Source organism: Coturnix japonica, chromosome 5 (genome assembly GCF_054131305.1).
Source record: "Coturnix japonica strain WE chromosome 5, WE-NBRP24, whole genome shotgun sequence".
Classification (NCBI taxonomy): Eukaryota; Metazoa; Chordata; class Aves; order Galliformes; family Phasianidae; genus Coturnix; species Coturnix japonica.
In genome coordinates this window covers 15,815,959-15,840,678 of record NC_140667.1, presented here as the reverse complement: position 1 = coordinate 15,840,678, position 24,720 = coordinate 15,815,959, and the positions used below count along the sequence as shown (strand labels likewise).

The window sequence follows — 24,720 nt, the reverse complement described above, 5'->3', positions numbered from 1 at the left end:
AAACCTGGAGCATCTCTATTTGACAGGCAATTAAGAAAAAGTTACTACACATGAAAAAAACACAAAGATGAAAATTTCCTAAATGAGAATGCTTGCACAGTAGCCACAGTTTGGCAAGAAACTAAACTAATACAGACAAAAACTCTAAAAGTTGATGTGACAGTGATACTCAGCATGAACTACATCATAACTGGGGAACTGGTGGACTCATTTCAGTTTTTTGACTCCCCAAAGCAACCACAGGATAATCATGAACAGACAAAATATGTGAATGATTGCAGATATGAAAAATGGGAAATGTGGTGCAGCCACTTAAGCATACTCCAAGAATATTACAGGATGAAAAAAACAAAATTACAGTGTTTGGAAAAAATCACAACATTTTTGTTATGTCTGCAGTTCGCAAAGTATCAGATACAAATAATGTGTGTGGGATGTGATAGAAAATTTTGAACATTTGTTCCTAGGTCTGCTAGCTGTTTGTGTATTGTTACGTAACCAGTGACCCACACATGTGGCATGCTATGAACTGTATTACTTAATAAAATAATTCCTAAGTTCCATACAGAATATGGAATTCAAAATGCGTGCTAGATAGGATGGAGAAGTTTCTAATATAGTATGCCTGCAAAACTCTTCCAAAACTTAAATTCAGTTCATCCCATCACCTATTAAGAGCATTTGATTTCTCAACATAGACAAAGCTAAGAAACCATCCTCCCTTAAGTAAAAAGCTCCTGCTAATTATCTCTCTTTTCAAGTTACAATACACAGTATGGAAATTATATGAAACAGAGGAAGCACGTATTTACCTCATCCCCACCCAACTCCTGGAAGGGCTCCTTTTTCATGCAGTATGAAGAAGACGGATCCCTTTTCACATGGAATTTTTCCCTAACTAATTCTCTACTCTTTTCTACTATTCTTGCTGCCAGAACTCAAACAGGCTGAAAAATCTTGCAGCTTATGCCACTCTTACATCTCCACATTTCTTCTGAGTTTCTGTTTGAATCTTTGTTTTGTATAGAAGGACCCGAAGGTACACTACTAACTCTTGACACCAAGAACCTATATAGGCCTAACATTCCTTTGCATATTCCTCACATAAACAACACAAATATCAGATATCTCATTTCAGCTTTATTTGGATATTTTTAAGTTAAGTTGCTCAAGTCCATTTTCCATCAATACAGACACTAAAAATTGAGATCAACATTTAAGGCAACATTAGCATTCATGCCAAGCTCAATATGCAAACTCTATCATCTAAGCACCACAGCATTTAAGAATTGTCACAAGTCCCCTACCTCCATCACACATTCCCTTTCCATTTGAACTCTGCTGACCCACACTACCCTCAGGAATTCAATTTAGATGCCTATTCTCCAATAACATCTTGTCATTTCTTATATTTTAATTATTTTATACTAGATTGCTTATGAATGAGGTGACATGAATGAGAGAGATACGTCTCATGGTGACAGTACGTGGCTGATTTATGTTGTGAGAGTACATAGGAAAAATCTTTTTTTCCCTTTTTTCTAATATTTAACATAATTATTCAACAACTTAGCACAAATGTTACATATTTAGTCTTTTTGTAAAGGCCATACATTGAGGCTTGTTAGAATGATAATTTTGCTTTAAATTCTGATTTCTTTAGTCTTTAGTGTTACTGCTGACAAGTGTTTGAGTTAAGGATGCTCAAGTGCAACTTTAGTGGAAGAGTATGTACAAGTATACAAAAGGCCATACAATTCTTAATACAGAGTAAATAAGGATTTGTCTTGTGCCTGTGGAAATATTTCAACATGTGGGTCTTGCTGATTTCTTTTTACAGTAAAAGGAAGGGTTTTACTTAAGAAGTGTATTTATTACAAGATGATTAGCATACATGTAGCACAGAACATACAAGAGTTAAAATGAACTAGTTACAAAATAAGAAGTGGTATGTAAATTTTCATATAACCTAATAGCAGGATCAGTATTTTACAGAGTACATATAAAAGTACTTCATATACAAAGAAACATACAAATGTGCAAACACCATTGTCACAGGTGGAACTTTGTCAATTGAAAAATGCTAGAAAAATCCTTCATTTTCTTTGTTTTGAAATTGTAAATGTATTAAAAACAGCTGCATTTCCTATTGTGTATGTGAAGTGAGAAGTTTATAATCCTTTCAGACAAAATACATTAGTTATAAAAAACAACAACAAAAAAATTAATAACTGAAAAATTGTGTAAGTATAGTCAGTTTGATTAGGTTGACATTAAATTATAAACAGAATGTCTGGAAAAAAAATGAGAAAATACTGAATCATATGTACAATTTTTTTTGCAATATTAGTGTGCTATTTAACATATTAACATATCAAAATAAAAACAATGGCTTAGTTACCTACAGATTCTACTCAATGTCATCACTATTTGTAGACTGTAAAACTTTTAATAATTTGGGGTTATTAAACACATTTCTCCCAAGATCTTAAGCTGAACAAACACAATTTTATCAAATGTAAAAATCTATAAACAGACTTCCAATTTATGTGCAAAAATGTTTAAAAAGTATCAAATCACAACACATCAAACCAGATTATTTACATATTTAATATCTGTAAATGTTAACTAGCTAGTATTGTTCTGCTATAAATAACTTACCTGTCATTCAAAATGTGAGCATTTTAAAGGTTTCAGTGCAAGTGCTTGCTCCACTGTTTAGTGCATTATCATCATGTTTGTTATTTTTTATTTTACAGCGAGCAGAACAGCATATAAATTAACATACACAACTCACACTTAAAGAGATCTTCCTTCCACCAAATTCCTAGTTTGTTTTTTCCTGTATCTCCATGATAGTGTCAGCCAGTTTTCTTTCACATATCCCATCATAATAGCAAACAGTATCTAAAAAGAAAGTGCTATGATCTTCAGGTAATCCCTAGAACCTGAAATTCCATAACAACATTGCTGAAGCACTCTGTAGAGCACATGATTAGAGACTGGCCTGCATGCTGAGAAGACACTTGAAAATCTGTTACTGGGCAATTTTACTTTTTGGTCTTAAAAAAATAACTGTTTAAACTTCAACAATCAGATATATATGTCACTGGACTCACAAGCTTCATTTCTTTCTTTCTTTTTAGGAATTGTAGACATGTTTCCTCGTATCAGTGCCTACCTTGGAAATAAGAACTTTCTGTTTAAAAATATAAATAAGGTGAAAATAGACTTTCTGCTGTAGAGATTTCTACAAGCTACTTTGGACAGCTTTCCTTATCAGAGTAATTCTGAAATGAGAAAATCAGGATTAGAAAATAGTGCAAATATGGCTCACTCTTATAGCTAGGAATTGTACTGAAGAAAGTGGAAATTCAGGATAAATGAATTATTATTTCTCAAAGTCCTCCCTGCAGGAAAAAAAAAAAAAAAAAAAAAAAAAAAAAGCCAGTTACAGTGGTTACAATTATTAAACAGAAAAGAAACTTCAGCTTATCATCAGTGTCTATAGCTGAAATGTAAGGAAGGCTGGTTGTCAGCAACATTTTAGAACACATCTCACAAAAAGAGGTGCTTTAAACATATCTTGATTATGGAATGTAATTCCTTTCTAAGCATCTGAAATGCAGCTCTGGATTCTGTCCATCCACTGCTGAGCGCTCTGTGCATCTTGGGCACAAAAATTATACACACGTTTGTTTGTCTTCAACTGCAAAAGAAAAATAAGAACATGAAAAGTCAACACACAAAACAGAAAAATAAACTTATAAATTTTACTTTGAGCTGTAATCCACTATTTGAGACTGAATATATCTTTTTTTTTTTCTTTTTTCTTTTTTTCTGTTTTTTTTTTTTTTTTTTTTTTTTTCTTTCCTTAAATTTCTGCTGTTGAGAACCAGGACTAGCTAGCTGCATAGAAACTTTTTGTGTTGAGTTGGTATGGCAGCTCCATTCATGCTCTCACCTTCCAAAAGTAATGAAAGTAGTAGGTTAAACAAGGAAAATTTTGGGTAAACATCAAACAAAAAAAAAGATATACTTACATCAAAAAATGCTTTTTCACTTGCATGTTTTGGGGCTCCAATAGTTGGAGAAGCAGGAATCACCGTTTCTACTTCTGCAAGGTCTATGTGACCCTTACAGCTTGTATCTTCACCAGAGTCATAGTATCGTAACTACACCACATGAGAGATAAAAGTTAAATCCAAATATGCTACTCAGATGGACTTTTCATTTTTATTACCCCTTTCCTGGATATAATTTTTGGATTTGGGGAGTGAAGGTAGGAAGGAAAAATACTATTAACACCTGAAGCCATCAGACATGGGCAATTGCTAAGACACAGACATAGGTCTGGTATATACAAGAATAGTGGGACTGCTGAGAGCCTTTTACTGGCCAGCCCTCTATTTGATATCTCTGGCTAATAGCAATGTCTCCACCATCCACTCCTGTGCAGATCACTGAACTGACGGAAGGATGTGCTGTCATGAGAGTCTCACAGTAGAGAAGCCTCAAGAAGTTAAACAATGCTTCTGTCAGAAAAACTGATAAGGAATGCTTAAGTCTAGATTTTGCTCTCATCCTTTACATATCCTCTGCCCAGAAACTATCTCTTCCCAGTTAATTTCAATAAAACTAACACATGAACTCCACCAAGGAGTTAAGAAAATATTCATTCTTCGTATTTCAAGAATTTAAAATGATCAGCAAAATTTAAGAATGATTTTAGAAAATTATATCCTACACTGAAAATTCCAATTTTCCTGTATTTGCTGGCTGAACAAAACTTGCTTTTTTCGCCTAGCAAAGATACTTCAATATGAATGCAAATCACTGTAAACTGAGTTTTGACTCAGTTTGAAACATGCAAATAGTTCCAGAAGATAAAAATCTAGAGTTCACTTAAAAAAAAAACCCACAACACACAAACAGATGCATAACAGTAAAGCAAACGCTCAGAGCAAAGGTCACCCAACAGAATTCAAGCTAGGATAGACCTGTATCTGCTTCATACTGCATATAGACTGTAATCTGCAGGAAGATATTTGGTTTACAAAAAATTTAAAAGTATTTTTTCTTCTGCAGAATGAGTCTTTTCTTCTCTGTTTCAGGATGAACAATTACAATTAGCATATTTGCTAGTATATTACCACATAGCATAATGCATAGATCCTCAATTAGTGGTTTAAAAATGACTGTATTGTATTACATGCTTTTTTAAGTGTGTCAATTACAATGCAATAATATATTTTCTAATAAAGGGTACACAAGTCTCAGAGGTTATTTGAATAACCTACACTGTGTGGAACATTTTGCTCGAGGTTACTTCTTGATCACTCAATATTATTTTAAGCACACAACATCAAAAATTTTCATGTCAAATGTCAAATTCTGGTACATTTTCTAAATCAGGTGAAATGTTTAGGCCAACAGATACCCTGCTTTTAGTGCTTCTTGATGTACAATGATTTTTCAGAATATTTATGAATTATTTTGCTATTAAACTTACCTCACTGTGAATGATCTAAACAATTCCTATATGCAGCACCTAAAATTATTGTTTAATCAGGAACTTGGCATTTGAAGACTTTAGAGGGAAAATCTGAGGGTGAAATTCTAACTCACTTGAATTTAAAAAATTCAAACTGATCTCAGAAAGATAGATGTTCCTATTCTTCATATTTGAAAATACTTCCAGATTTCACTCACGTTAGCTGTCTCAAATACAGATTACAGAAAAGCACCACAAATGCCAAGTGAGGTAAATGGACTTTTCCACGAAAACAATTCAGATGATGACTTTTCAGAGGATATAATGTTCTTTCATGCAAAAACGAATTGCTGAGGAGCAAAGAAGATGTAAAATACATGCTCTGGGAGCATGAAGTACCTACAGTTTTAACAAGAACACCAGTTCTATCAGTTACCATATTATCTCTCAGAATCCCAACTGCAGTCAAGAAATTACCTTCTAAGTTTTCAGGTATATAAAACAGATTTTGGTTCTTCTGGAAACTAAAGGGCGCATACTAGAATGCCTGATTATACTCAACGCTTATTTGCTTAATGATCTTGTAGAGTTAAAAATGCTTTAAAAATTGCTACCTCCTAAAACTGTCCATTCAGAATATTTTATTAGTCACACGGGATACAGATAGACACATGGTCTATAACAGTGTAATATACACATTGCTTCTGAAAATAATTAGTATTGGTTACATTAAAATGCACCCAACTTATAAAAAAAAAAACATTATTGAAAAGTTTGTACCTGGTGTTTGGTCACATCCAGCACAAACCAGCGAGGCTTCCAGCCTTTCAACAAAGCTCCTCTTTTGTATAGCGTACCTTCAAAAGACCTGGAAGATGCAGAACATACAAATGATATGTGATTCCGTAATGTGAACAGTGATGATACATAAAACTCAAAATGACTAAAAAAATATTTGAGTATTTCTTTTGCTGTAGTGAAACAAATCATTTTTAAATTGCACCCACTGACATTCATCGATGTTTGCTGTTTCTGGAGACCTGGATGTAAGCACAGTGAGCCGGTGGTGGTGTGTTTCAGCAGTGGTGACAGCAGTACTGCATCACCTCTACTGGTGCAGATTTTTATAAACGCAGCATGCAGGCTCTTGTTCATTGCTGGCAAAAGCTAATGGTGGTGCCTATGTTGAAAAGTATTGTTTTGTAGCTGAGAATTTGCCCTATCAAACTGTTAGTGTCTTTTTTGTATGTGTTGTAGTTTCCACAGAAAATAAATACAAAGCGTTAATTTCAGAGCAACCTATGTGTCCCAGGACAAGTTCACTCAGTGCAGCCCAGGCAAGCCAAAAAGGTTGGACAACCATAACCAAAACCTTCCTTGTTCTATAAAGGGAAAGACTGAAAGATCTACGGATACAAAAGTTCCATTTTTTTTTTCCTAAGACTTGTACCTTTCTAATACAAGGTTCATAAATACTTTCTGATTGTTTGGCTTACCTATTTTCATCATTCTTTGATGTGAAATGATTGTACAGTGTAGTTGCCCTCCTATCTACTCCATTGGAGGGAGATATGCTTGCACTCTGTTCCTCGCCCAGCCCATTGTCAGGCATTTCCAACAAAGATCTCTTTTGATAGGAATGCAGATTAGCTGACATCATCCCTGAGGAGCCAGAAGGATGTCTCTGAAGCTGCAAAGAAGAAAAAAAAAGAAAAAATCTTAAACAAGATCTAGACAAATTTAGAACTGAGAAATCTGTTTGATGAACTAAAACATTAGAAATGTATTACATTAGAAAACCAAAGCATAACATTCTTTTTGTAATAAACAGGACCCAAAACTCTTCCTGGTAATCTATATAGTTAATAACTTGCACTAAAATCATGAATAGCAAAGAGCTACAGCTGATCTATTAATAAAGATCTGTTAATGTTTTATTTTTACATGCTTTTAGTCCCAATTAATCAGAACCTAGTCTATATTCATTGCTCACATTAATACTGCTGTTTATTAGGCTAATATAGGCTTCAATAAAGAGAGCATCCCATGCACTTGAATTCTCTTGTAGGTTCATAATTTCAGCCATCAGTTTTGTACATATCTGTGAATTGTTCTGACTTATCTACAGTTTATTATTTGCAAAATAAAAATGTGTGTAGCAAGTCACAGAATACAAAATCATTGATCACTGCAACAAAGCAAATCTTTAACATGACAAACACATGGGAGAAATACACACCAGCTTGCTCTTCTCAGCAATATTTTTCCTATATCACTTTTATTCATTGTAGAAATTGAGTTGTTTGTCATGCATTTTGAGATGATCTCAATACTACACAAGTAATATTTGGTACAATGTGTAAACTGTGAATTACTATGGGACCAAAAAAAATGTTCATAATACAAATCAGTGTTTAAGAGTCACAGAGATGGCATTTCACTGCATTTCCTACGCAGAAGGATAAATTCACGAAGTGAGAAGACATAATTTAAGAAAAGCCTTGTTTATTCCAGGGACACAGACCTGAATATTGCTTCCTTTGCTTTCTCAAAATCATCTAGAACTAGTCAGACATCTGGGTACAATAAATTTCCATAAATTCAATAGTTAAAAAGAGAAAAGAAAAAAAAAAAGTGAAGTTTCCAAGAGCTACTTTATAGATTTAAGTCATTTTAGTAGATTCTCAGTAACCTGGAGCAATAGGTATCCTGAATGTGGTCTTAATCTGCAGAACAGCATCCTAGAGAGTTCTTTGGGGCTGACCCTTAGCTATTACATTTGTCTGAGAACAAGAGACTGATGTCAGGTACATTTATGCTTGTATTTTCTTTTCTGCTTCCAATTATTCAATAAGAACTTAATCCTCTGCTTTGCTCATATATAAAGTCTTCCATTTTGGGCTTGTCTAGGTACAAGGTGAACTTGAATGACTATGACAGACATAAAGCTTATTGCTTTCTTGAAAGGAAAGGACAAATAACAGAGCAGTTAGCTCTGAAGATTAACAAACTCACGAAGGATGGCCAGTTTGAACAAGTTCATGAAGCTGAAGAGTTATGGCACAATTTTATGCCAAGTTTATAGAGAAACCTGCCCAAAGCCATTATCTAACAAACTTCCTAGTGCAAGCACAGAGAAAGAAAGAAAGAAAGAAAGAAAGAAAGAAAGAAAGAAAGAAAGAAAGAAAGAAAGAAAGAAAGAAAGAAAGAAAGAAAGAAAGAAAGAAAGAAAGAAAGAAAGAAAGAAAGAAAGAAAGAAAGAAAGAAAGAAAGAAAGAAAGAAAGAAAGAAAGAAAGAAAGAAAGAAAGAAAGAAAGAAAGAAAGAAAGAAAGAAAGAAAGAAAGAAAGAAAGAAAGAAAGAAAGAAAGAAAGAAAGAAAGAAAGAAAGAAAGAAAGAAAGAAAGAAAGAAAGAAAGAAAGAAAGAAAGAAAGAAAGAAAGAAAGAAAGAAAGAAAGAAAAAGGGTGCTTCTGAATTAGAAAACACCTGTGATGTCAGCTACTCATCTTATAAGAACTGGAAACATAGCACGAACAATTTCTGCCTTTCCCAGAATCTGTAATTCCAAAATTCCATGTAGACATGGAAAAATCTTTATTTATCATTGAACATCTGTCATTTCCTTCTGCCTACCTCCAGGAACTGATTTTTATTTTGTACTTGAAGAATTTGACACAATGAATATTTTAATAATATTGAGTCATGCAACTGTGTACTAGAAAAATGCTTGTACTCATTTTGTCTATGCGCCTTAATCTACTGCTGAGAAGAAATTAAGTAAATGGTGTGAGTATAAACATGTTTTTCTACCAGTAGGGATACAGAGCCAGTATCCGAGGTTAGAACAACACGTCCCACTTTTCAAAAGCAGTATTTTACTCCAAGAAACACACTGATTTTGACAATGTCCCAGGTAGCCTATAAAGCCTGTGTTGGAAGAGCTCCTTTGCTACTTACATTGTCTTGCCTAGTGTCATCCTTTAGATTCATTTTGACCCTTTCCCACAAAAGCTGCCATCTTTCTGGGCTCTGATTTAATTTACTTTCCAACCTTTCAATTTCCTGAAACAAATAACAAGGGTTAAGGATAAACATTTTTAACTGATCACTTCCTGACAATCACTTTAATACAATCATTTTCTAGTCAGTATTTTAACACAGAGAACTTTTAAGCCATGTTGCTCAGTAAAGCACATGAACTCCTGCCAAACCAGCTATAAACCACTATCAACTAGACTCAGAAATCAATGGCAACCAAATACAGTATCAGTTATATCATTCCTCTTGCATATCACAGGCTGAAGGAGCCATTACTCTTTCACTTCTCCACCAGCTCTGTTGATCACACAACAGTCATCACTAACTGCCGTAATAGAAACACAACAGACACAAGGATAGAATATATTCTGTAAAAATATATACAAAAACCTAATACTGTGCTGTGGCACTAATACTGTACATTGCCAATATTAAGAATTACCGTGGTTTATAAAATACAATACAAAGTTGTAATAAAAGAAGGAAATGGAAGATTTATTCAGTTTGGATGCCAAACTGTAACAACATGTTCTTGTGGAACTTGGGAATACGACCTATGTTGATAACCTCCAGTTGGGGTTATTTCCTGTTAATAAGACAGTGTGTGCAAAGTTAAGTAAAATGACACAATTAATTAGTTTATGTTTACTCGTGAAACAGCTTAAACAGAACATTCATCGATGCATTTGCCAATACTGTGATATTTGGTCCATTTTTATCCTTCCTTTTTACATTTTTACTTTCAGCACCTATATTGTCATGAAAATCTCATTCTTAATGAAATCACATTTAAAACAACTCTGCAAATCCAATTAAGGATTGATGACAGCACAAAATTTGCCACAGGACAAAGAATTTCCACGCTATATAAAAGGTAAATAAACCCCAAGACATTATCTTCAAAGAAGAGACAATTAGACTCTGACATTATTTCCACTATACCACATAATTAATGTAGCTTTCATCATATTCTAGGGCTATATTAGAATAACAGGAAATCATTACTGATTGAAACTTACAGAAGAAAAAACTATATTTTTAAGGTAAGGAAACATTTGGTAAGGAAACAACGAACTGCTCAGCTAAATTTGGAACACTGAACTGAAAATAAATAAGCCTATATGACAGAGTCTAACAAAAACAAAATATATCTAAAGATTCTTCCTTGCTGAATGTAAATGAGAAATTTGAAAGCTACAACTAAATATAAAAGACATTACTTAACACAAAGAATCAATCTAGTTGAAAATATACGTATATATTGACCATTACAGGGCTTCTTCTAGCTAAGAAATAAAAATAAAATAGCCTTGTTTTGATTATCTTCATTGGTAGATACCAAAACAAGAAATGGCAAACAAGCCACAGCAAAGGCTTCTTTAAACCAGTGTCTTTAAACGAGAATCTCTTTCAAGATTCTTACTGTAAGGTGTTCCTGATAGTATACATAGGTCTGAATATATTTACAATAGACAGTGTATGTCAAAGGCTTCCCAAACTGCTCTAAAACCAACACAAACTCTAGTGCTAAAGGTTATTCAGGTTTTAATTTCAGCGATGTCTTTCTGCTGCAGTCTTGATGCTGGAGTACAAATCCTTCTCTGCAGAATCTGGAATTAACTGAAGCTTGTTACTTTGTAACTGGGTCACATTCCTTTTCTTTTTTTTTTTTGGCTCCACAATGAGCAGCTCTTCCAAAATTTTAAATGAAAAACTTTCAACAACCTCCTATATATGACTTGAAAAGCGAGGAGTAAATTCTCTTCACAAACAATTTGTAGGGAAAAAAAATTACATGACAATAAATCAGTAAGATTTACTCTTGCTCCTTCAGTTTTAAATTCTACAGAGAACATCAGATCTTTCCTTTGCTTGTGTGCATTGTGCTACAAATAGCTGCACTTGAAAGAAAATTGCACAGAATCCCAAAACTGATGAGGTTGGAAGGGACCTCTGTCATCCTCAAGTTGGGCCACCTACAGGCAGCTGCTCCACACCATGCATAGTTGGCTTCTGAATAGCCCCAAGGAGAGCAGCCTGTGTGACACTGTGCCACTGTTCAACCACACTCACAGTAAAGAACTGTTCCTACATGTTCAGAAGGAATACCTCTTGTCCTGTTAATGGGCACCACCAGAAAGGGCCCATGATACCATTAGCCTTCTTTGTGTCAAGGGAACACTGCCCTTAAGGAACACATCTGATGCAACTGGGCATCCACCAGGATTTGCAGTACCTTTCTGCAAATATTGGTGCATATACAGATACACCCCTGCCAAGGTGCATTTCATCACTCAGACCAGTTAGCTCATTTACAATGAATCACAACCCAAATCAAAGGGTCGTTGGAAGACCTAGTCTTAATCAGAAACATTTAAACTTGAATTTTATTCTCTACTGAAGATGTGCTATACTCTTGGGTGTGTCACACTTATATATATATATAAGTGTATATATGTATAATCTTAATGAATTTTAAAAGCAAAGAAAGGAAATGTTTTCAAAAATGCAGATGGCATCTCCTACCAAGTGAGCTGGTTTTGAGTTTTGTGGAGAAATCTACCTTGTTTTCTTTCTTTTTCTTTTCTTTTTTTTCTTTAAAAATAAATATTTGCATCTACTCTCTGAAACAAAACAAAACAAAACAAAAAAACAAAACAAAACACAAAACCAACAAAAGCAAAAGTCTCCTGTTTCATAATCCTGTTTCACTTTATTTTACAAATGGGTTGGTAATTACTCTTACTATCAGCATATAGTTTTCTATGGTGTAAAAAGACAATCAGAAAACGGCCTTAATTGAAAATACCTTTATCTGGATCTACATTTGAACATTTATATCTACAAGTTCTTTTTCTAGAACTTACGGTTTGAACAGCACAGCTCATATTTTTTGCCTGGTGTGGTAGAAGTGAATTGAGAAGCTTTACACAAAAATCTGTAGTTTGAAGTACGTATTATCATCATTCAATTAGGATTAAATGAATGGAATGTGTAGTAAATTGCTTAACCTCCTAAAACTCAGGAACATGAAGACTTGTGGAAAATACAGAGCCATCACACACATCTCCTTAAAGGTGACATGCACGCAAAACACATTAGAAGATTTACCACTAAAAAAATCACACCTTTTGCTCCTCATTGAAGAGCACTGCACTGTAACAATACTGTGGACTAAGACATTCAGTAACATCTCTGTTCCAGATTCACATCCTGAAAAGTATTGTCTAGTTTTCTATTAAAAAAAATACTTTTAGAATGAACATATTTGCTATTATCATTATAAACAAAGAGAAAAATCAACCTTCCCTAACAGTTTATCATTGCTATAATATGTTCTCAGTTCAAACATTTCTTGGATACCAACACATTCTCAATGGATTTCTGATTTAAAAGAGTTCTTTCTCCCCCATCAGCAACAGCCCTAAATTAACAACTTGTTTTAAAAGAAAGTTCACTTTGCTTTTTAAACTTAGAAGAATATTTTTGTAACCTTTATACAACCTCTTCAAAGATTTCCAAATGTTCCTCTCCACTGCTATTTTTTATTACTATAATCTAATTCACAAATAACATTTAAACTCTATAAAATCTGACCCACATATCTTTGCAATATAATATGGCTAATTTCCCCACTACATGGCTGTTTCTCACAGTTGTGGCTAGGATAAGCTTGGCATTTACTTCGTGAAGAAATGCAGAGGAACACTGTTGCTATATTTCTAATATAGTTCTGCTTATAGTTACAAAAGCTCTGTTTTTTGTTTTTATGTTGTTTTTTTTTTGTGGAAGAGTTGTTGCTATGACCTCTGTTGAGGAATGGATAAGCTCTCTTTCATTGAATTTGTGAAGTTGTACGCTTTGAGCAATTCTGGCTTTCAGCATCAAGAAGAGTTTCAGTGCTGAATTTTATTTTTGAAAACAGGACATTTTTCCTCTTGTTCATCAATAGTGATTGTATGGAATGTACTCAAGGAGTTTGCAGTAGTGATCCTGAATTAAGGTAGCTCTCTGACACAAGCAAGTCTATCCTTAATTATTCAAATACATTCAGAAACTTCCCACCCTAAGACTTTGTAAAGAGCTATTTAATTTCAGTGATTTCAGGAACTGAAAGCATATCCCAGCTTTCCAAGAACTGCTTCATTAGGCTCCACAGTCTCAATTCTAATGAAAGTTGAAGTCCACAAATGTTTGGTATATGCAGCTGAATATGCACATAGCTTGAAACAATAGCTCTAGGAAATGAATGTCCACATCATTTTTTCCCAAGCTATTAATCCAGAAGATAATGTAAACATTAGGACTGGTAGCTAATTACAATCAAACAGCAAACATCTAAGAAAATATAATGATTACCATGCTAAATAGGATCCTCTTTCATTTTCTAATTATGAAACAATAAAACTTGTGGAGCCTACCTGAGCCCACAGGAAAAAAATCATTGCCCAAATCAAGCATCCACATAACATACTGAAATATTCTGAAGCATGTCAGAATTTGAGTTAGGTCCTAGTAAAAATAAATATACTAGGAGTAACTGTGGAAAGTTTTGTTGATAAAACTGGGCCAAGACGCTCAGGGACATGCATATATACATATATATATATTATCTACCTCTCACTGAAACCAACAACTGTTGGATTCTGTTTCCTGAACTTTCAGGAATCTGGATCCTTACTACACACATTAAACTGAGTAGAAAAAGAGCAAGAAACATAGATTCAACTTCTGCATCAATTGAAAGAGGAGTTAGTACATTTCTTACAGAAGGCAGTCTGTTGGTTATACTAAATAACTACACTGACTGGTTTTAATAATAATTTTATATTATTTTCATAGGGCAATAACATACAGGGCAATAACTAAAAATAAAAATAGGGAAATAACATAAATAAAGGGTAAACATGATTTAAGATATCTAAAATAACTTATTTTTTTTTGGTTTGACATATACTTACATTTAAAAGGCTGCTGATGGCATCAGGTTGTATTTTTTTTACATCATCATAACATGGCCACACTATTTTCCTCTTTTTCGGAGAGACTGAACTATCTGTTTGGTCAGCTTCCTCGAAAGAACTGCATTTTGCAGCCACCATATTCCAGTCATAGGAAGGACCTGTAGCCAAAATCTCTTCTACATAGTAATCCCACTTTTTGAGGCTGGACATACTTACATTTGGTTTCAGAGCCTATTAGAAAGAAAGTTCTATTATAATAACAGAAAGGAAGTGTGTGTGTTTCAGACTGAAAAATGCAATTCTTATATTTTACAGATTATTCTAAATTTAACAGTTTTGTTGTTTGGGTATTACTGCAGTTTGTTCATTTTCACAGCAGGATTCTGGCATATGGGTCAGATCAAAAAGTCAAACTAATACTAGCTTTGGGAATATACTGTTCAGAATTATCCTTCTACTAAACAAAGTGTTTCCCAAGAACGCTAATTCAATATACAGTTACAACCCTCACAGTCTTTGTTACCCCTGTCAAAGATAGAAAAGGTACTTGATAGCAATTGCGCTTAAATTCTCCTCAGCAGAAAATCCAAGACCTTCTCCTGTCAGGGAAAGGAGAAAGGCTGCATAACTTGCAAGCAATTGGAATAACCATAACAACGTATGCAAATGAGCCAGAGACTATAAAGATTTCATAGTAGTTTAAAACAGATGACTTTGTATTAAAGACATGCTTTTTCCCCCTTAAAATATAAGGTAACAATATCAGTCTATCTTATTTAAAGAGAATTATTGCCCCAGCTCAAAAGGCAATTTAAAAGTCTTAAGAATGATGTTCAGTCACAATCATTAACTCTGCTACTACTTTATCCAGTCAGGAACAATTAAGGTATCAAAATGTACTCAGAAAATCACTCAAAATAGCAAATAACCTGATCTTTGTTTGAGGGTATTTTTTCTTAAAACAATCAAACAAACAAAAAAAAAATACAACAAAAAACCACATACCTCTATTTCAGTGGGAGCATAGAGGTAATTGAAGAAAATAGGGCTCCTCTTGTGCATCTTTTCAATACATTCCCAAATACAAATTCCTTTTTTGGTATGTTTATCTCCTTTATCTTCAAACAGTGTCCCTAGAGAAAATAAATAGCAGCAAATGACAGCTTTATGATAAAACATAACAAAAAGTCAAACGGAATTTCACAAAGTGAATTTTACAGTAAAATCTACCATAAAGTGCAATTGCTATTGAAACAAATGCTGTGCTTTGTAACTGCTACTCTGCTACAAGTTCTGAGAATGCAACTTTTATATTAAAAAAAGTTCAATAGCATCATATTTATAATTGTTCTGAAATTTATTGAAATACTTGAGTGTATTTATCAGTGCCCCTTTCTGCCTCCATCTATACTGCCTCAACAGATCATTGAGCCCTGTTAACTGATTCTATCCCCTAGTATGAGAGGTTACCAGCTTTTCTGATCCACTGAACCAGACACACCTGCAGATATTTGCTAACATATTTCAGGTAAAACAAACTCAGACTAGTGTAAGTTAGCTACAGGTTTGAGATATCTGAAATGACTCTGAAGGATGTTGTTAAGCAGAAGGCTTCTGAAAACAGTATATTGCATAGATGGCATCTGAAAGTATAGCCACACTAAATAAACAAATGTGGTTAAAAAAAATTTAAAAATGACACACTGTAGAACCAGATAAAAATACAGGTTGGAAATAAAGAAGGAAATTGACTCCGCTTTCTCATTCAAAGCAAGGTAAATAATGAAAATATTCTTTCTCTTGTTGAAATAAAATGGCTTCTGGAGTTCAATATGTTCCACAGCTAGTACAGTTTTAAAGAAAAGCATTAAAACTGACCATATGCCATGAGAAACACTTGATGAAGCAGTGAAATTCAGAATGTGTATTTTGCTTGATGAACAAGCTCCAGGAACAGCCTCGGCTGTGGTTGTAAAGTCTTATTAAGAGGGCTGTGAGGGCAGATAAGATCTTGGTAGGAAACAGTGAGCTTTTGCATATGACAAATATAGGGAGTAAAAAAATTATAAGAGAAGAGAAACACTAAAGAGAGTTCAAGAGAAAAGAGTGAGAGATAGCAGATGGAAAAGCTTCCCTTTCCTGAAATGTCATGTGCTCTCTAAAGGTTTCTAAATGACTTTGTTTCTGGTAAAATAAATACTTAGTAGGGGAAACTGAAGTAAGTCGATAAATAGCTAAAGAAAAAAAAAAAAAAAAAAAAAAGAAGAAAAAGAAGAAGGAGAAGAAGAAGAAAAAAACAAACAACCCAAGAAAGCAAAAGAAAAGCTGAGGCACAACACTCATTTTTTTAACTTCCTCTTAGTCCCAGCAGTGGCTCAGGAGTCATTCATTCAGAAAATTCAGTGTGTTTGTCACCTACATTCTAGGTCATGTTCCTGAACTGAAATTGACTAGAGTATTACCATGCAATTACTAGATCATCTCAACCAGCACAAATCGTGTAGCCCAAATACTGAACAGAAAAACAGGGAAAAAACAGAAAAAATATGCAATAAAAAAACGTAACACATACCATGTTCTAGTCTTTCATAGTCCGAATCCAGAAGAAATGTTTTAAATCGATTTGATACGTGATGAAAAGCCAGGAACTTCAGATAATACTGATTGAACTCAAACTCTGTGGGATATTGGTTATGAATCTAAAAATAAACAGAGGGAAAAAAAAACTGAGACAATAGGACAAGAAAATAATTCCCTTCTGAAATCTAACAACAAATGCATTCACAAGAAACTCCACTACATATACATACATATATACTATATATACATATATAAACAAGCCACATGTACATAAGTAATGATAGAAAATGATATTGTTAAAACTAAACAAAACAACACATTGAGGTGCTTTGCTATTATTCATCTGCATACATTTAATAGAGAACAGTTTAATATTTTCATTTGTTATCCTCAGTTAGGCCCAGGATCTAATTTAGTGAATGTCAAAACTAGACGTTCAAGAAAACAACACAAGATTATCAGAGTACAGCAATGGGGAAGAGCTGGCTCTTAGAATTGCTTCATCTTGAACATCATCAGGAAGAGCCTGGTTTGTAGTTTTAGGCATTTACTTCAATATTCGTGGCCAAATTTGTTTCATTAATTATTAATAGGCACTTAATGCCCATGTGAAATTCAAATCTAAATTTTATTTTCATGAGATATTACTTTCAAAATCTTCAGGTGTTAAACATAAATGTAAATTTTACTCTTTAAGTAACTGTACTATTTATTTTCAGAATTAAGGATGACAGTGAACTAAAAATCCCCAGTTACAATGGAAACAGCTTTTGCAGTCAGAAACTGCAGACTGAATGCAACATTTCAAATACGTGATTTGTGCAATTTCATTTCAAACTTGTATTTTGGCACTTTTCCCATGTCTTGCCTTTTTTAATTCCCAGCACTCCTATTTTCCCATTGTACCTTTTTTTTCTATATTCTGTACTCAACAAGGTCCTAAGGAGATTAACTTGTTTATTTACTATTAAGGAAACTAGAGCTAGGCTATTTGAAGCTATTTGATATTTAAAATCTCACATATGCTGTTTGTAAAATCCAATAAATAATAAAAAAAAACAAACAACACAACAACCAAACCCACCACCAAATTATGTGTTCAGCAGGAGAGATTAGCTACTGAATCTACAACAGTGACAAGAAAATCTCTTGAAAAAACATTTAATAAATATACTGCAGTGCAGTCAGATCATTTCTTGTTATATGCTGATAATAACCTACGGTGAGGCATTTGAAATGCTAAGATATGGTAAGATTTCTCAGTTTAATATGACACAATAGAAACGTGCCATTGGAAAAAAAAACTGGATTAACTTGAGCAATTAAAAATAAACACAAAATAGAGATTATTAATTACTGTAAGCAATATAACCACTTAGGTGGAGTTTCTACAGCTTTTTTCTCTTTGGTAACTGGTTCAATTTTAGCTAATTCATTGACTTCAGAGACATACCCAAAACTTGCATGTACATTAAAAGCACTTATTGTACTTACTTGTATTGTACTGTCTTTAAAAATTACAACTGCTTATAAAAATGCTTAATTTCCATAGTATACGAACATTTAAGACCCAAGCAAACTTACAGTTTCTAGTAGTATTTCTAACTAAAGAAAGCCAGCATTTCAGAATTCTTTTTCCAAATCACCGTGTTCTCAAATAACTTACAACTATCCTAAATGTTTTCAGGAATTTTACACTTCTTTCAGTCTTTCTTATTTTTCCAGCACATTTCATTTTTCTCACTCAATCATCTGTCAATATTTACTTAATTTAAATAAGAATACAGTATTCAAAAAATGCTTTGGGCATGTCATCACTAAGAGGCTTCTCCCTACAAACACTGGAATAACTGAGTACATCTGCCTCTGGAGTAGCACACTCAACTCCTCTTACGTGGGGTGCTGTAACAAAACTCCTTATAAGTTTTATTTAAGTCAGTTCTAGAAAATAATTCAGTATTGTTTATATTCAATAAATTATCAAATAGATATAGAGGAAAAATAAGAAAAGCTTTCTGCACTGACATCACTTTCAAACTGTCTTCTAGAATCAGTGAGTATCTGCCAGATGCTGCTATTGTGAAAGAATGATTTTGCATTAATAACTCAGCTGACACCTGGAGAATATTGGCATAAACAATGACTTCTTACAAGATGATGCAGTTCTAATTTAGGAATCACTGCTTCATTTGTTTTCTCTGTATTGTTAGTTTAACAAATGATATTTAATACATACTGGCTCGACAGAGACTTTATTTATTACCTAGTATGTCAAGACTACAAGGGCTGCTCTGAAAGTAATGCCTCCTATTGTATTAAGTTGGCCCACAGCGTAAGAAGCAGATGCTAGTATTGTGACAGTAGAGGTCTAACTTTCCCTCCAATATTCTGCTACGTTTTGTTGCTGTATGACAGACAGTAGCAGTGTGGCAGTCTGACAAAATGGCACCTGACATGGAAGTGCACTGGAAGCAAAGGTGTGAAATAGAATTCCTTCATGCAGAAAATGCTGCACCCATGGACATTCATCAGCACATGCCAAAACATTTATGGAGACCAAAGAGTGGACAGTGAGGTGGTGGGGGATACATTTCAGCGGTGGTGACAGTGACATGAAGGACAAGCCGTTTTCTGGATGGCCAAGAACAGCTGAAATGAAGAGCGTCTCAATCAGCTCATATGCACAAATTGATGAATGGTTGAGACTGTCTTGAAAAATAGTGTTTTACAGTTCAGAATTTGCTCAGTCAAACAGTGTTATTGTGCTTTTTCTATCTGCAGTAGATTCCATGGGAATAAATTGGAGGCTTTACTTTTGGTGCAACCAAAGTATAATACACTGGTTACACAAGTAAAGCTGTGCTCTTGTGTCCTTGCCTGGATGAAGATAACACTAGCTGAAAAGACTACAGGCCCTATCATTCCTCATAAGAAGATACTGACCCCTTCAGATTGATCGGCTGAACTGCTTCTGAACCCACATCTAACAAAATAAGATATTCAGTTATTTCTATCCATTTTTTTTCTACCATTTTCATGGAAAAGGCAAGTAGATCCACACAAACACCAAGCTAACATTCTGGAAGCATAATATTTTCACCAGAGAGGAAGTACTTAATAGCTCCAGATGAGCTGTATGAAGTAACCTCTATCCAGACATGGCTGCAGCCTGGGCATGTGGACACAGCTTAATACCAAAAAAAAAAAAAAAAAAAAAAAAAGAAAATACTAATCATTATGTAAAATTCACCTGCTAATAACAAGTAACCATGCAGTAGAACCAAATAAAATTGAAAACAATCTTGGATGATGTAAACATTTTTTAAAAGGAACATTATATATTTTTAATTTCAAGACTAGTCTTAGAAAAACAAAAAATTCAACATTTAGAGTAAAGCAGAAAGTATGAAATTGCTCCTCTACCCAACTTGCCCCTCCAGAAAATACAAAGATTAGAGATGACTCACAAGCACTTCTGTTAGTTCTCATGACAGAGGTCAAATTTCCTTAAGAGGTTCATATGCAAAGTAGGAATATTTTAAGCACCTTGCAGCTTAAAGAAAGCACCTTGCAGTCAGAAAAATGACAATCCATTATTGTATGAACTTCTGACTGTTTTAGACCTAACAAGAATTTTGCCATGAAGAAGACATGGAACATCCTATTCTTATGACAATTAAAAATATCCTTTAAATGCTAACTTTCATCTTTGTTCTTTGTAACCACTAAGTTTCCAAAGTTTGTGTGACCTCTGGACTTGAGGAAAAATCTACTCTAGACGTGTGCGTGGTTAATCTTCTCATTGCTCTTTATGTCAGCTTCCTAAGATTTATTACAGTAAGACTGGAGCAAAGTTTCTCCACGGTTAGAAAAAGAATGTTTAAAATGATGTAGGCTATGTCTACAATAGCAAATAGTTTGCAGCTGGTGCTGAGGTTCCTGCAGCCACACTATACACTTCCCCCCCGCCTTAAGGTCCAGTTGATTACCATACAGTTTTAAGTTAAGTGATGAATCATTGGTTTAGATCCTTCCAATTGTTCCAATAGTTGAGCAATTAGCATACACCTGAAGCAAGACTTCTAAGGTAAATTCCTCCAAGAATCTAGTTTACATTTTCTAAAAATTATCCAAATGGTAAGGGGAAATGCTTGAGGGAATCTTTTAACAATTACATTACTGTTTCAAATCAAATGCCAATTCACTCCTTTCTAACAAGAGATAGTGCAATCTAGACAGCTCAGTAAAAACAGAAGATATCTGACAACAGTGAGAATAGAATACAGCAGACAAGTGATATTCAAAGAACCAAATGAAGCACTCAGCAGGCAGGTCTCTGGATTTCAACAGCTGCAACTAAGAATTTGTTGTTGATGTTTTTCCCCTTCTACTTCCACAAAAAAGAAATAACCTTAAGTTACTCCACTCCAAAGGATAGTTTGTCATACACAATTAGAGGTGGATTAACCCATTTGAGTGAAAAATGCCAGTACTGATGCTCATTAATCTCCCCATTTTGAATAAAAATTAACCCGAGGACCATAGCCACTGGGAAACAGAATGATAAGAAAGGAGATATGACAAATACTTACAAGGATTTCTTACACTAGAACTGACTGAGTACAAGGTGTCTTCAAAGGGCATAGTCAGGCACATGGAGTTAAAAGCTGTCTACCTACTGTATGAACAATCGGTTGACCTCTTCTTCTGATTTGAAGACTGCCAGAAGCCAGTCCTAGGCTTAAAAAACCTCAAATTGAAATCTCTGCAAAAAACATCTAAAATACCCATTAAGGCCAACCACTCCCTTAGTGGGTCTGTTTTGTACAATGCTCATTTTCCAGCTCTTCCTCATGTGAAACCTAGTCCCTTTATTAAAACTTAGAGAAATGGATTACTAATCTACTCTCAAAGCACTATATATAACTTACGAAATAGCAACATCTATACATAAACATAGATGGACTTACCTGATGCACACAGTCTAAGAACTGTAAGAAAATAGGTGCAAATCCACTACCCTGACAATTTAGAGTCAAATTACTTCGCTGACTGAATTTATGACCAAAAGAGAGCCATTCTTTTTCCACCAGCATTCGGAAGCCTTCAAGTGTTCTATAGAAGGGATCGCTGAGTAACTGTACCAGAGATACTACCTAGATACAAAACAGGATGTAGTGTGTTAATAGTGATAGAAGTTAAAATGAAACCACTTTATGTAACTCACATAATTATTCCATCATCTGCTTCTAGTTCAAAGGAACAAAAGCCTTCACAGAAGTTCAATTACAAGTACTTTACCAGATAGGTCACATATTTTTATAATGCAATACAAATACAATCCCACATGAAAAAGCATTAATTAAATTGGGTCTTAATGATAATCACAAAAGTCAAACATGCAACTACAGAATTCATAAGCTGTGAAAATGCTTAAGAAATTTGATTTACAGTTGAAATAAAACCACTTTTATTAATAAAATAAACAATAGAAAATAATATTTTTTAATAACATAGTTTTTATAAAACAGTACTGGCTACCTCAGCAAAGAGATGGTCGTGAGGGTGACTTTACAGATTTTGCAGTGTTGCCATGCTGTGGTACTCACCTGTTCTTGTAGACAGCATCTATGGAGATTTTAAAACACAGCACAGACATCTCCCACCTCTAGTTATGTACGTGCCTTTCCTTATGCTTCATTGTTTGACAATGATTCCAAGATTAGTACACTCTCTTATGATATTTTTTACCTGAGATCAGGATGCTGGCTGTACACAATGTTTTTATTTACAGGAATTATTGAATTATTGAATTATTATTACAATTATTATTATTTATCTTCTAGCTAATGAAGCAATTACAAGAACACAGTGTATCCATTAAGCGAGGCACTGGGTCATCAACTGTGTAATTTATAGCATGTTTCACAAAGTTATCTGTTCCAGTAATCTATCCTTGCAACAGGTGTGTTTCTGTCACTTTGGCACAAATTTAGTGTTCTCTCTGTATGTGCCCCATTTCTGGAAAGCAAATAGGATTGAAGGAATTCCTCTGCTTCCCTTCTGAATTAAAGTGTACTGTGTTTAAAAAGGTAAATAATCTGTAATTAGAGCTTTCATCTTTCATTCTTACAGAATTCAGGAACAGAAACTCAGATCTTGTAGATACATCTTAGAATTCTAAAGTCCACGAGGGCCTTTGGAGAATTTTAATGAATTCATTTATTCTTGAATTCACATATTCCAGTCTCTTCTCTGCTGCCACAACAGTTTTAATAATCTTGTACCAAATTATTAGATTTGTGTGTAAGAAAGTCTTGCCTAATGTTTTTCTTACTATTTATTTATTTCAATCTTTTAATAGCAGCTTACTTGTGCAGTAATATCCCAGCCATCTTCCAAACAGACCATAACAGAAGAACCATTTTCCAGGAGCTCTGAGATGATCACACCCAATTGCATTATCCTGTGAAGCTACAGAAAATTATAAATTGAAGCATAAGAGAAATGTCTAAATATTATCAATAAATGCAATCTCTTCACATTAATATTAAACTTGTATTGCGAAATCTACATATGTAGTATAGATAAATTATTGATAAAACAGATCAGAAAACTAAAAAACAATCTCAGAAGTACACAAAACCATGCAAATATTTGAGATAGGAACATAAACTATTAAAACCAATGAGTACTGCAATAAATAGTTGTCATAAAAAGGAGCATGGCAACATCTCATTTGATAGATTTATGGTAGAGAAATTCCACCCTGAGATTAACAATACAATCTTTTCCTGTGAAAAATTATGGTCACATAAAGTCACCCAATACTTTCATGGGAGAACCAACGTAAGCTAATTAGAAGAAAATTTTTTTAATATTCAGACTTACAGAAGTTGGAAAAATAGAAAATAGAAAAGCAGGAACAATCTATTTTATAGAAACAGTTTTAGATAGATTAAACCTTTTTTCTCACACTCTGTTTTGGGGCAGACTGGCTAAAATGTGAAAAGAGGACTGGTTCATTATTTGCATTCTGATAACTGATGCTGTGTAGTGATACTAAAATTCCATAAGCAGATGAATTAGTAAATTCTCTGGGAAAGGTTATGTACTTAAATGAGATTTAAAACATATTGATTATAAGCAAATTGAAATAATTAAGTGAATTTGAACAGTTTTATCTTAAAGAGAAGAGTTCACATCATTACTATTAAAATGAAAACCTGCAGTGTTCCTACCATATCTTTCATACTTTGAATGCATTCTTGGTAAGTAACATAATATCCTATATGTAAGCAGTATTTTTCCCCATTTTTATAATAGAATCAAACTGCTTTTTCCAGTGCACTGAATACAATCCAATAGCAACATAGAAAATATGAAAGCCTAAGGAAGGGGAGAAAGCAAAAATGGCAAGAGACATCTAAGACCATTTATGCATGGTAAAAAGTAAGTTCACATGAAAGAAACTCAGGGAGGACAGTATTATGTTGGAGAAAATAAGAAAAAGGATCAATGAAACAATAGCGAAGAAATGCTAGAATTAGAATGGATTTTTATCTTGTAATAAAATATTACAAGATAAAATATTACCATGAAAACTTAAGAGAAAACACTTAGTAACTCTGAACATTCTCACAG

At 33.9% G+C, this 24,720-nt stretch overlaps 1 protein-coding gene across 8 annotated transcripts in view; it reads right to left on the bottom strand.

Annotated features, from left to right (window-relative positions):
• Positions 1-1,120: 1,120 nt before the first annotated feature.
• Positions 1,121-24,720, bottom strand: part of SBF2 (SET binding factor 2) — a 215,801-nt gene continuing 192,201 nt past the window's right edge. For all 8 annotated transcript variants that reach the window (XM_015864003.3, XM_015864005.3, XM_015864006.3 and 5 more), the window contains 10 exons: positions 23,449-23,550; positions 22,047-22,232; positions 17,069-17,195; positions 15,502-15,629; positions 14,494-14,727; positions 9,452-9,556; positions 6,991-7,184; positions 6,275-6,362; positions 4,044-4,175; positions 1,121-3,709 (listed from right to left, as the gene is read on the bottom strand). In XM_015864003.3, the coding sequence (XP_015719489.2) occupies positions 3,611-3,709; positions 4,044-4,175; positions 6,275-6,362; positions 6,991-7,184; positions 9,452-9,556; positions 14,494-14,727; positions 15,502-15,629; positions 17,069-17,195; positions 22,047-22,232; positions 23,449-23,550 (1,395 nt within the window). In that variant the 3' untranslated portion in view covers positions 1,121-3,610. The remainder of the gene's footprint in view (positions 3,710-4,043; positions 4,176-6,274; positions 6,363-6,990; positions 7,185-9,451; positions 9,557-14,493; positions 14,728-15,501; positions 15,630-17,068; positions 17,196-22,046; positions 22,233-23,448; positions 23,551-24,720) is intronic.